The sequence below is a fragment of the Taudactylus pleione genome, unplaced genomic scaffold (genome assembly GCF_031769625.1).
Source record: "Taudactylus pleione unplaced genomic scaffold, aTauple2 ptg000296l, whole genome shotgun sequence".
In the NCBI taxonomy this organism is placed as follows: Eukaryota; Metazoa; Chordata; class Amphibia; order Anura; family Myobatrachidae; genus Taudactylus; species Taudactylus pleione.
In genome coordinates this window covers 11401824-11416556 of record NW_028284698.1, presented here as the reverse complement: position 1 = coordinate 11416556, position 14733 = coordinate 11401824, and the positions used below count along the sequence as shown (strand labels likewise).

The window sequence follows — 14733 nt, the reverse complement described above, 5'->3', positions numbered from 1 at the left end:
ATCACTCCCTGAATGTAATGGTGGTATGTGATGCCTCCCTCCAGATCCTGTCCCTGAATGCTAAATTACCAGGAAGTGCACATGACTCCTTCGTCATCCGGCAATCAGGGATATGGCAGAAATTAACCAACCTACAAGCTGGTGATGCGTGGCTTCTGGGTAAGTGGAGACCTTTAGTACATAACAATGTTAAGCTTGATACACAGTGTTCCTGATGTGGTCTATTTTTGTTCACAGGAGACAGTGGATACCCTTGCATGTCCTGGCTGCTCACTCCTTATTTGGCTCCCACACCAGGGCCACAAAGTGCGTATAATTCCGCACTTACAGCCACCAGGCAAGTGGTGGAGCGCTGTATCGGCCTTTTAAAAGGCCGATTCAGATGCCTCCACCGCTCTGGTGGCGAGCTCATGTATGTGCCGGATATGGTGTCTAAAATTGTGGTCCTGTGTGGGATATTTCACAACATTGCCATAAGGAGTGGTGTCCCAATGCAGCCAGAGGATGCCTTACCTGAGGATGGCCCCCCCGAGGTTGGTCGAAGGTCAGTATGTGGGGGGGCCATACGCGATGATGTGGTGGCCAGATTTTTTAGGTAAGTTTGTTCAAAACTCCAGTGTTTATACCTAATGTGTTTGTTTTTTTTGGCAAACATCTAATTTTTTTTTAATTTTCTCACCATCTTCTGTTTGTTCACATAATCTTTGGCACTCCAACGCTCACTACTTCCTGCTACCCTTACCAAACCTGGATCTGGTCCTTTTGGGCATATATTCTGGAACCCATATCGCAACGCCATGTTTGTGGAATCATGTTGGCATGGTCCTTCGTCAACCAGTTCTTGATTTTGTGTTTTTATTTATTTTTTTCTTGGTATGTGTTGTATTTGAATTTATCACTGTGTATTTTTTTTGGGAGTGACCACTTTGTTTTCTCTGTTATGTGGTGAATAAATGTTTGAAGAGTGAAATGGTCTTCCTTTTTTGGGACGTTAACAGCAAGTGTAACCAGGTTAACACAAGTTACATTTGACTAAGGGGTAAACCAGTACTGACGCCAGTTGAGCAAAACTGAAATATGTTTTCAGCTTTCCAATCCACACCAAAAGGAAGCCTGGCCCAACCTTGGGATTTGTAAGATTGGCCTAAGCAGCTTGCGCACCAAGTAGCAACCTGGAAAATGTAGAAATCTGAAATTGACACTACACCCAAAAAGGGAAATTACATTGTTACTGTTATGTGTTTCTGGTGTCTGTTTGACATACAAAGACAAAACACAATCTAACTTTTCAAAAAGGGAAATCCTTGCAGGAACTTATGTCAGGCTAAACTATCTTGCTTTTGGTTTTTAAAAATGAGCCACAACGTATATTTGTCTTTAAAAATTTATTTGGCAAATACAACAAAAAAAAAAAAACTAATGCCGAAGGAGGCCAGACAGCCGGTCGAGGGCCACCAGAAGGCCGATTACATGGTGGCGCATCTGCCCCACAACATCCGCCACCTCTTGCCGACGCCTCTGTTCCTCTGTGGGTGAGAAAAGTGTGTGGGTTAATACAACAATAGGGAATCCACAGAAAAACATTAAAAAAAAAACAAATCACTCCTAAACCCAAAAACATAAATAAAAAGGGTGGGCTGGCAAAAATACAAGGCCTAGGTACAAATTCCCACAGGTATGATATGTGTATGCTTAAATCACCAGGAAGAGGTAAAGGCAAACCTTCACAATCAACAAAAGTCAAGCCACAAAAACACGAAGAAAGGCACGACACATGATTACATACAAACAGTTTGTGGTTTAAAAAAAAAGAATAAAAAACATACCGGGAAACATATCGGGAGCTCCGGCAAAACCTCCATGATCCTCCTCGGAGGATCCGTCATTCCCCAAAGAATGGGGCGGAGTTATGCTGGACTCCGGGGAGGGGGTAATTGGAAGAGGGGTGGGTGGAGGAGAGGGGGAAGTGGGACGGAGGGGAAGGAGGCCCGACATTTCCGGGAGAGGGTCTGGGAAGGATGGGGAGGAGTGGGGAATAGGCGAAAGATTTGGGGTGGAGTGTTGGCTGGGGGTTGGGGAGAGTGGGCGGGAACGCCGACGTTGACGGCGGAGTCTTGGCTGTCCCCCTAAAATATGTCAAATACATTGCGTTTAGTTTATGGACAAATCCGGCCAAACAAACAAAACAAAAAAAAGAAAAAAGAAATAAAACCAAAAAAAATAGCAGTAGAATTAAAAATTCATAAAAAGAGGGAAAACATGCAGACGCAGATATGAGTACAAATAATAAATAGAACAGACAGGAAAACATGCACACGCAGATATGAGTACAAATAATAAATAGAACAGACAGGAAAACATGCAGACGCAGATATGAGTACAAATAATAAATAGAACAGACAGGAAAACATGCAGACGCAGATATGAGTACAAATAATAAATAGAACAGACAGGAAAACATGCAGACGCAGATATGAGTACAAATAATAAATAGAACAGACAGGAAAACATGCAGACGCAGATATGAGTACAAATAATAAATAGAACAGACAGGAAAACATGCAGACGCAGATATGAGTACAAATAATAAATAGAACAGACAGGAAAACATGCAGACGCAGATATGAGTACAAATAATAAATAGAACAGACAGGAAAACATGCAGACGCAGATATGAGTACAAATAATAAATAGAACAGACAGGAAAACATGCACACGCAGTTTGCCCCACAAACACAAACATTAAAACCACAATACATAACACTTACTTGCCAGGATCTGCATGCGAAAGCATGCCAGCAAGCGGGGCGTTCGCCGTTGCAGGTCGGACCACCTGCGCTCCAGCTGCCCGATGTTGCGGCGTGATCCGAAGGACCGCAGGCGGGACCGTACCTCCGCATACGCGGAGCGCTTCTGCCGGTTGGTCATGGGTTCTGGCTGGCTGGTGATCCGGCGATCCATGACCTCCGTAAGCACCAGCAGCTCACGCCTGGTGAATGCGGAGGCTCTCATGATGGCAATGGTGTTTTTCTTAAAAATCATTTTTGATAAAGTGTGTAAAAATTTTCTGATTGGCTAATGTATTTTGGAAATTAACAGGAGCAATTTTATTGGTTAGTGTATGAGTCATGTGTTCGACAGGGCCAGAAATCTCTGGAGAGTTAGGATAGGCTTGATGCAGTGACATGCGTAAGCAAATTTAAATAAAGAAATGAACCCAGGGAAATATGCGGGGATACACAGCAATAGTACAATTGTTTAATTGTGGTTCACATGTTTTTTAAACAATAAAAGCGAATGTTTCATCCGTACGTATTCTGCGGGTAAACACAAACACAGACAAGAGTAAAGTTTCTTGCATTGTGTTGAAAAAAAACAAACAATTAAGCTAATTGATACATTGATTGGCATGATACGATTGATGGAGGTAGGCAGAATAAAGGAGCAGGTAATCGACATCTGACAAGGCCACTTCCTGTTTATACTTGTGCGTGCGTTCCTTTCAAGCCATTTCGGGGATGTACGCTCGCTATTTCGTACGCTCGTTAGTTAGAGGAGGGGTCGTCAGAGTTTAGGGAGGAATTTTAGATGCGAACGAAAATACGAGCGAGCCATTGAATTTAAATATTTTTGTACGTACGCCTAACGTACGTGCGCCCGCTTGCGTGCGGCTCTGAATGAGGGCCAAAGTCCTTTTGTGCTCGGAGCAACTCACTAGCATAAAAACGTTGTGTGTGTTGGGGTAATGGGGTAATGAGTTTGGCTCTGCTATTGGGATAATCCATCAACATGTGAAGGTCAAACACCTTCTTGTGCTATATATTAAAGTTATATACTATACTGCAATTTCCCATTATTATTTTATCCCTGGACTTACTTGTCTAATGGGGAGATTTAGCAAATCTTCTTCAGAGGATAACTGGAGACAGGGCTGGATAAAGGTTTGTGGGGCCCCCTACTAATAAAATGACATTATACCACACAGTGCCCCTATAATGCACATTATGCTACGGTGCCCCAGTATAAACATTATACCACACAGTGCAGTATGTCACACAGTGCCCACAGTATGTCACAAAATGCCCACAGTATTAATATTATAGTATGCCACAGAATGCACCCCAGTATGCCAGAAAATGCCCCCAGAATTAATATTATGCCCCACAGTACCCTCACTATGCCACACAATGAGAGATTTGGTAACAAAAGTGCAATATCTTTATATTTGTTTGGCTTCCCTCCTGGTCTGAGATATCTGAAATGAGTATACAGACAGCATGCAAATCTTCATGAGTTACAATTACTGACACAATGGTTCAGAGACCTTGAGCATCCCAGCCCCAAAGTCACCGGTACAGAGAATACTGTATATGTTCTGTATATCTCAGGATCTCTGATGGTGCCTCTGCAGTGTGTTTGTCACTTACCCAGCCAGTGCTTGTCATTTGTATAAGAGCAGCTGTGGACGCACGGTGCGCCTTGATTTACAAATTTGTGTCTAGATTTAACCCAAGGTTTATTAGTGTACAAAGGAAATTGGTTGTAGTTTTGGAAGAGCAGAAATCTGAGATCATCATTACAGTACAGACACAAGATTACACTTGGCAGACTATTGCAGTGAGATAAAGAGATGGAGAGGAGTTCCTTGCTCTGTTGGAGGACATAAAACCTTTTCCACTTCACAAAAGCCTCATAGCAGGTAGTCTTCAGGCCTCCTATAATGCCTTTTATTATACTGGCTTTTCTTACCCGTGTTACACATTTCCAGGGACATTCCAAACTAAGTAATGATGAACTATATACACACAAACAGCTTAATGTATTAAATTATTGGCACCATTAGCAGGGGAGAATTAAGAGAGCAGAGGGCATTCTCTGGGTGCCCTCCTCTCTACACGCTGGAGCAAGGGTGTTTTGCTCTGGTGCTGTGACAGTGTCTACTGTGCATGTGCAGGTCTCCTCCAAAATGGCTGTCATACCATTTCCCCAGTGCTTTTTCTACTGCACATGCACATATAGGTAAAGGGGCACAGCACCATTTTCCCAGTGATATGTGCTGCGTTGCACTGCAAGACTCCAGAAAGGTAAGATTTAAACAAACGGGTGCACGGTGTGCAGTGCGGGCTCCTCTGGACCCAGGGGTCCATGTGCACCAGGCATACTGCGCCTATTGCATATAAGCCACTGTCCTTTAGCCATTGCTAGGGCTCTACAGTGACATCTTCCCTAACCAAAGCATGGGGAAACCTATTTAAGAATTTTACATGGTAATTCTCTCAGATTGATGAATAGGGTAATCTGTAAAGGAAAAAATGTTTTAATAAAATTAATTTCAATTACCTTAAAATTAATAAATATATTATTCTTTTATTTCATATTGTTTTTTACAGTTTTTACACTATTCTAGTCTAGCTGGCCAAGCGAATGTTGTTTATTATACCACTTTATCGCAGGGAAGTTGAACATCACTCAGCAGCCCCTGAGAACTGTTCTTGTTCAATTGCATGTTGAGAGAAGATTTTCTGTCACCGCATTATCATAAATAGACTCCTTATGCAGGGTCGAATTCAATTACTTCCGTTTATTTAAAGGGGGTAAAAAAGGTGGTAGGGCTTTAACGGGGACTATTCAATTTCAGCCCCTTTTTAACCCCAGCCTCTTTTTAACACCTGTTAAATTAACGTCTTAACAGGCTTTAACATATAGAATCCGTGTTAAGTTCACGGACCTATGCTTTAATGGGTGCCGTAACCCTGTTAACACTCTCTTTAACGGGGATTTCTTTTCGGGTCTTAACAGAGTCAGACCCGAAAAAAAATACCCGTTAGGTGCAGCCTGCTGGGTTGCCTTGGGGGCTAATTGAACAGCATCGGGGCATCCATTAGCCCGCAGTAAATCACTGCGGCTATTTGAATTCCCTCCCCCATAGTCTGATTTGCATTATCTGCGAAGGTGTGGCTCTGTTCAATTTGAATAAGAAATGATTTGCAAGAGTTATGGAACATAGGAACATACACACGGTCAGATTTTTCTTCAGATCTGAACGATAACGATTTAAAAAATCGTTCAATCGTTCATATCTGAAGGAAAATCTGACATATCTGTCAGATCTGTCAGATGAACGATTTGAACGATGCGCGTTCCCAATGGTCAGATGACGATATCTGACATTTGATGTGTTTGCAGTCAGACTTGGACGATTCCATTCATTTTAATGCAGTCAAAAATCATTCAAATCGTTCAAATCTTTGGTAAAATCGTTCAAATTGTTCATCTGACAGATCTGATAAATCTGACCGTCTGTATGCTCCATTAGAATACAGTTATTCATGGAATACTTAAACAACTGAAGCGCAGGATGTAGAAGAAGCGCAGTGCGATCTGTTTTGATGCGTACAGCAGTTCAGTGAGTATGGACAGTTCATTGTTGAAATTCAACCATCTCTTTAATGAAATCTCACTAACTGCAGCACAGGGGGTAACAGTTTTATTCTTGTAATGTCTATGACCCCCTAAGTGCCCTCAACTTTAAAATCTTCAAGTTTCCATATGTTCAGGTCCTGTAAGTCAATGGAAGAGGTACTAAGCCTTGGAGAGAGATAAAGTGGATAAAGATAAAGTACCAACCAATCAGCTCCTAACTGTCACTTTACAGACTGAGGGGTCTATTTACTAAGCCTTGGATGGAGATAAACTGAATGGAGACAAAGTCCCAGCCATTCAGCTCCTAACTGTTTTTTTTCAAACACAGCCTGTGGCAGTTAGGAGATGATTGGCTGGTACTTTATCTCCGTTCACTTTCTCTCCATCCAAGGCTTAGTAAATAGACCACTGTGTTTGAAAAATTAAGTTTAGGAACTGATTGGTTGGTACTTTATCTCTCTGCACTTTATCTCTCCCCAAGGTTTAGTACATCTGCCCCAAAGAAGTCTTTTTCACATTAATGGTGCATACACACGGTCAGATTTTTCCTTCAGATATGAACGATAACGATTTAAAAATCGTTCAGTCGTTCATATCTGAAGGAAAATCTGACATATCTGACATGCCTGAACGATGGACGATCAACGATGCGCGTTCCCGTTTGTCAGATAACGATATCTGACATCTGATGGGTTTGCAGTCAGACTTGGACGATTCCATTCATTTTAATGCAGTCAAAAATCGTTCAAATCGTTCAAAACTTTGGTAAAATCGTTCAAATCGTTCAATCGTTCAACTGACAAATCTGACAAGTCTGACAAATCTGACTGTGTGTATGCTCCATAATACAGAAATAAATGCAAATAACATAAATAAATCAGAATAGTAATATGAAACTAAACAAATCTATATCTGGATTAGAACTGCTTGTAAACTAATGTGTATTTTATTTGTTTTTTTTATTTTATTTTGTCCCCAGCCAACAAAAAGAAAGAAAAGGAACGCCCGGAGATTTCCCTCCCCTCAGACTTCGAGCATACCATCCATGTCGGCTTTGATGCTGTTACTGGGGAATTCACTGTGAGTAGCCATGATATACACACGATCAGAAGTCTGGGAGAACCACCAAGGCTTTCCATTTATGTGACGTTCTCCTCAGCTTTGGTCTAGGGAAAGATCATTTAATGCATTGTAAATAAAATAGAGAGCAGCATAGCTGCTGCCGGTGGAGGTGACAGGTTTATTGTAAGCAGTGAAAGTACTGTCGATTTATCATGTGGCTTTAGCTGCCTTTTGTTCCTCTCACAGATTACTACTCCAGTATGAAAATGTTGTCTTCCATTATGTATTCAGTCATATGTAGCCTATTAAACCATTTATATATTCAATTTATTTTTTATCTCATTAAGTTGTTTTTGAGTCCAGTTATCCCTCAGATCTAGCTGGAAACAAAGCATGTTTATTTTCTTCAAACAGAATATTTATGGAAATTGTTTTGGTTGACTTAGTTATACATAGAAATTAATTTCCTCACTTCCATTTGACAAGCTGATGTTTTCTCCCTTTTCTAATATGATTTGTCAGTAAAAAAAAAAGTTTTGTTGATTTCAGTTCACTAACAGTTCCAAATGCCCCATAATAAAGCTATATATTACTTATAAAAGAACCCATAAAAGTGAATCATCATTTAAAGTGTATCTGTCACCTATGTATAGTAATGTCAGCCATTTTGCTTGTTGAACATTTAGGGTCTATTTATCATTAAATATTTTGCAGCATAGTCACCAAAATACCTGTTTTCGCGGGATACCCACAAATATTAAGTATCCTCCAGCTGTACTATGGAGGGATCGCAGCAGATATCTCTGATATCATCTGCAGTCCCTCCATTTCCGACAGCAGCCGCAACCGCCATAGGTTTTTATAGGGGTTGTGAAGCTGTCAGATTTACCAAGCCCCTGCAGCTAATGCAATCTGGAGATGGCGTTAGTCGCTGTAACCTATAGGCTACATGTTGCAGAATTTACCGGTAGAGGGTTCCTCCGGAACCCAGGAGTCCCGGCACAGGAGTGAGGAGAAACCCAGAAGTGCCGGCACAGGAATGAGGAGGAACCCAGGATTCCTGGCACAAGAGTGAAGAGAAACCCAGGAGTTCTGGCACAGAAGTGAGGAAAAACCCAGGAGTCCCAGCACAGGAGCGAAGATACCCAGGATTCCCAGCACAGGAGTGAGAAGAAACCCAGGAGTCCCAGCACAGGAGCGAAGATACCCAGGAGTCCCAGCACAGGAGTGAAGAGAAACCCAGGATTCCTAGCACAGGATTGAGGAGAAATCCAGGAGTCCCGGCACAGGAGTGAGGAGAAACCCAGGAGTCCCAGCACAAGAGTGAGGAGATACCCAGGAGTCCTGGCACAGGAGTGAGGAGATACACAGGAGTCCCGGGACAGGAGTGAGGAGAAACCCAGGAGTCCTGACACAGGAGTGAGGAGAAACCCAGGATTCCTGGCACAGGAGTGTAGAGACTGCTGATGCGGCCACTTCACTCCGAGCACATCGCAGGTGTGGGCTCCTTTCCGAGCTCCTTCAGTAGCTGTAAGGAAAAGTCTACAAGAAAAGACAACTGATTGGGGTAACGTGCAGGGAAACCTATTGATTCCTCACTTTATGCGGAATCAATTGGTTAGCGTGCGTTAACCACTGGCTTACCACGCAGGCAAAATGCTTTTTAATTGAATAGCATTTCTCTGCATGGGTAATTAACGGCGGGCCTAATTGAATTACCGTATATGAAAAGGGGGGAAGGGATGCGCTAATCCACTATTATTTGATTAGGGTTATTGCAGCTTGGCGTAAGTGAGGGCACTACAAAACCTCACTCATATGTGAACATACATGTGGTGAAGCGAAGGAGAGAGAACACCTAGTGCATATAACACCCTAGTTAATCAGATAATAGATAAATGAGTGGTGCTAGTTAATTATTCAATCAGTCAATATACAGTCAATATACATATGTATTGCAGCCCCACAAAGGGTGTCTTCTGCAATATAATCAATAGATATCATAAAAATAATTAAGGATATTCCCAAAGAAATAAATACATACAAGATAAATATATAAAAATAGATTTATTTTATTTAAGATATTTCAGTCTTCATTAACTTTCAATATCTTAAATAAAATAAATCTATTTTTATATATTTATCTTGTATGTATTTATTTCTTTGGGAATATCCTTAATTATTTTTTATGATATCTATTGATTATATTGCAGAAGACACCCTTTGTGGGGCTGCAATACATATGTATATTGACTGATTGAATAATTAACTAGCACCACTCATTTATCTATTATCTGATTAACTAGGGTGTTATATGCGCTAGGTGTTCTCTCTCCTTCGCTTCACTAATTGAATTACCCCCTTAGTTTGAAAAATTTTGCCACATGCTTCATATTGTAGATTATAGAGCTATAAATGTATTGTTACATTAAATTGACATTAATTTTGTAGTTCTTTACAAAGTAAAATTTTAAGAAGTGTTAAGTGAATCATTATGTTGTAGTGGATAATACAGACTGAAGTATTTTTGTCCTAACTGATAATTTGTTTACTAATTTAATTAAATGGAATCCAAAAGACAAATGTGTAATGAAAAAATAAATAGATATATAAAGTACTATTATCATGTCCGCAGTCTCCCTCACGTTACTGCAAACAGTGGGCAGTGTTTAATTTAAAAAAAAAAATATATATATATATATAGTGGGTACATACGAGTTATGGAAGCATTCAGTGGGGACCCAGCAAAGTATGAGTGTGGGAAGTTGGGAAGCACTGAGCTATATATTCAGGTGTGGTATGAAATGTTGACATTCAGAATGTCAGCATGGTCTGCATGTCAACACTCAGTATGTCGGCATGTGACATATCGACATACACAATGCCAATATGGCCATAATATCGACACAATTGGTGTTTGTACTGTATTAGAGCCCTAACCGCAACCTAAACCTATTGATAACCTGCACTGTCGACATTATAATTGTTGCCATTTACACTGTCAACATAATGACCATGTCAGCATTTGCAGTGTCTACGTTCTGTATGTCACATTCAGACTATTTAGATAATGTCGACATAATAACTTCATACCCTACAGTATGAATAGTCGAACAGTAATATAGCAGAGAATAAGCTTTACCATAGTGTTTTAAGTGTTGTTTAGGTGCCTTACTGTTACTACAGGCAGCTCCTTAGTATGCGGTCAGTGGAATCACAGTTCTCTGCAAAGTACTAGTTGTAATAATTTGATGACAACAGAAAAAAAAATCTTGCGCTAATTGATAAATAAACTAGTACAGAAAGTGTCAAAAATGTAAAAATAAATAAACACATTTATTATCACAAATACATTCGAATAAATTTCATTGACCGGTCAATAATCTAAAATGGCACATATACATCAATCTCCCAATAATATGGATAACAATTAGTTTGTTTAAAAAACAATATAACCTCAGGATCCAAATATTATTAATGTAGTTGTAAGGTTATATTGTTTTTTTAAACAAACTAATTGTTATCCATATTATTGGGAGATTGATGTACTGTATATGTGCCATTTTAGATTACTGACCGGTCAATTAAATTTATTCTAATGTATTTGTGATAATAAATGTGTTTTTTATTTTTTAATTTTCAATCATTTCAATTAGCGCAAGGATTTTTTTTTCTGTTGGTATTGTGGAACACCTGGTTTAGAGGTGTTTGTTTGTGTGCAACCACAAGCACACTGATTCTTTACAGCTGAAGTGTTATAAATTTATATTTATTAATTTTAAATTTTTATCATTCAATTAGCGCCAGCTTTTTTCTTAAAAGTAATAATTTGATGGTAAGTATGGTAAGGCTAAAACAAGTGACTTGATTTTCTGTTGAATCAAGATTTTCGTTCATATGAAATCATTAAGCCTTATTTTTGTATTTACCCTGTATTTACTCTTGTTTTATATTGCTGTTAACATCTGTAGATATATGAAATTATTATTGATTGTAAAAGTGTCTTCTTTCCTTTTCCGGGCTCTAGACACATTGGGAGAAATTCAGTTAGCCCCAAGGTTCCGTAAATAGTCTTGTGCTTTATGTTTATGGGCAAAAAAGACAATTACACTTACATAGCAAAAATGATCCAAGATCATTAACCCACTATAAATATCACATGGAGAATTAACCCATGAGACCACTATGGAACCTCATTGAATTGTCCTCATTGGTTATTAACTTGCTATAAATATCACAAATGTGTCATAAAGCATAGCATCCAATTAGATACCCTGTTTTTGTGCATTGATTTCATTTTCTTGATACTAAATAAAGCTCAAGGTTGATTGGTTGCTATGGATTTCAGCCATTCAATTCTATTTGTATTACTATTACAAAGCGTACCTGGGCCATTCTGTGTCAAATCAACACACTTTTTATTAAAATTATACCTCACCAGCTCAGATTTTGTTCAAATTTGGTATATGGAGAGTAAATATGTACTCTAAGAAAAATACACAATTTTATTTAAATATCTCATATCGTTTCCAAAATATGTAAAAAATGCACAACCAGCATATTTTCAAATCGCCATAGCAGCTCTCCTAATTAAGCTAGAGAGGTGGGATTGGTGTCATTTTACTGTGTTGTTTATGCCCTTTCATATGATATATAATAATAGGCTTTGTGAGGAAAAACTTTTTCCAAATTCAAACTGAAATTTTTGATCATTATTATCTCAAAAAGTACGTCAACAAAAAACTTCAAAACATTTCTGGAAATAGTCTATATTAATGTTAAATGTTTTTCAAAATTTAGAAGTGGGAGGGTAATGGGCTCATAGTTAAAAATAATTTTATACAGGATTAGGCACTATGTTTAAAAAATCAGGGCCTACTTTTAAATCCAATTTTATGGTGGAACAGCTAAAATTAGCCTCAGGCTGGGTACACACGTAAATATTTTCTGTCCAACCATCCAACTAGTTGATTGGTTGGAATGAAAATCTGGTAACGTATGGGAGTAAATGATGATCAGCAATTTGCTCCTAAGTGCCAGAAAACAGATGAAAATGGTCGTTCAGACAAGTTTGTTAAATGTTTGATCTAAACAATTTGTTCAAACAACAGTTTTTGTCCATTTTCCGGCGTTTGGGAGCAAATTTCTGATTGTCATTCACTTTCATACATTACCAGATTTTCATTCCAACCAATCAACTAGTTGGTTGGTTGGACAGAAAATCTTTACGTGTGTACCCGGCCTAACACTCAATATTTTAATTAAATGTAAATTCTCTTAATTAATTTTTGTCAATATCTACATGTGAGAATATATAATATAGATATTATATATTCTCACATGTAGAGATTGTCAAAAAGTAATTAAGAGAATTTACAAAAATTCAAATAATGTAGTAATAATTATAAAAGATCCTATATGACTTTATTAACAAAAAAAATGAATAATGCTTGCAAGAAAATAAATAATGATCTTCAATAATGTTAATGCATTGTATATGAATCATTTTCATGAATCATTGTTCTCATGAATCAATGGTCAGGAATCATGCTCAGTATTGCAGGACAGTTTGTAGCATGTCTGTGCAAGAAAAACTTCACAAACTTGTGTTGTCACAAGCTAGACTTCGATGTTGAGGCCGATTGGCATTTTTCGGCCACAGCGCATGAGTAAGTCCCCTGTGATGGAGTTGGCGGCTCAGTCAAGAGACTAGCAGCTAGAAACAGCCTACAACGTCCATAGGAAAACCAAATCCTCATATCTCTCCAACTTTATGAATGTGCAGTAGAAAATATATCTGGAATTAATTTGACGTTCACAACGCAATAAGACTATATTGAGTCTGAAAAATTTTTGAATGATCATTTCAGCCAGTCAGTAACTATTCAGGGAACACAACAGTATCATGCTTTTATACCTGTTGATTCAAGTACATAAAAAATATCTGTGAAAACCTTTTCTAAGGCTACAACATCATCTACAGTATTCATTATAAAATCTCTAGACAAACTCCAGTTGATACAAATAAATGGCTATATATCCGTTGTGTATAACAAGAAATGGTGGCTTGCTTATGTGATGGACAAGAATGAAGTTGAAGATGAATTAAAAGTGGCCTTCCTTCATCCAGCTGGACCATTATTCTTCTATCCAAGGAAGCCTGATGTACTATGGATACCTCTAATAGATGTCTTATGCAAAGTTGACCCTATAACTCCAACTGGAAGAATTTTTGTCATGTCTCCTGATGACACTTTAAAAACCACTGAGGCATTGTCAAACTATCTTCAGCTAACATTGTTGATTGACTAATACAATGTCAAGTATTTCTATTCACCTTCAATTATATAATTAAACTAATGAAGCATTCAAATCTATTATTACCCATTACTATTTGTAATACACCTGGCCTTTTTGAATAAACTACCTTGCTTTAAAATTATTTTTAACTATGCACCCATTATCCTCTCACTTTTAAATTGTGAAAAACATGTAACATTAGTATAGATGATTTCCTGAATTTTTTTTTACTTTTTTGTCGATGCACTTTTTGAGATAATCATGATCAAAAATTTCAGTTTGAATTTGGAAAAAGTTTTTCCTCACAAAGCCTATTTTGTTGTATGTCATAGGAAAGGGCATAAAAACACAGTAAATTACACCACTTCCACCTCTCTAGCTTACTTAGGAGAGCTGCTATGGCGATTTGAAAATATGTTGGTTGTGCGTTTTTTATAGATTTTTTTAAAACCATACATAGCCATATTTTGGAAACGACATGATATATTTAAATAATATTTAGTATTTTTCTTAGACTACATATATACTTTCCATATACCAAATTTTAACAAAATCTGAGTTCGTGAGGTAAAATCGGTTTGTTGATATGACACGGAATGACCCACCTCTCACCTACTCATAGGGAAAGCAACCAATTTGTGTGCTGAGCCAATGTTCATAAGAATGCAGTCGGTGCATTCACTAGGATCCCGTGACATGAGAAAGTACCTTGGTGCTGTACCTGGTCCCTATTGAATTGTTTGAATGCATTCTCATGATATTGGTTAAGCTCACAAAATGGCTACCTGCCCGTGTGTAGACGACAGGAGCATTATAAATGAGCCTTTTGATGTTAAAGTGCCTTTGAGGGACAGTTTATTTTAAACAGTTTGCCTTATTGACCACTTTGTCCTTCTCTCTCACTTTTCTCTCTTTCTGGAAAGTTTGGAAGTGCCATTGGGATTTCTA

At 38.5% G+C, this 14733-nt stretch overlaps 1 protein-coding gene across 3 annotated transcripts in view; it reads left to right on the top strand.

The window, feature by feature from the left end:
• Positions 1-14733, top strand: part of PAK3 (p21 (RAC1) activated kinase 3) — a 247733-nt gene that overhangs the window by 169594 nt on the left and 63406 nt on the right. For all 3 annotated transcript variants that reach the window (XM_088482922.1, XM_088482920.1, XM_088482921.1), the window contains exon 3: positions 7403-7503. In XM_088482922.1, coding sequence (XP_088339048.1) covers positions 7403-7503 — 101 coding nt within the window. The remainder of the gene's footprint in view (positions 1-7402; positions 7504-14733) is intronic.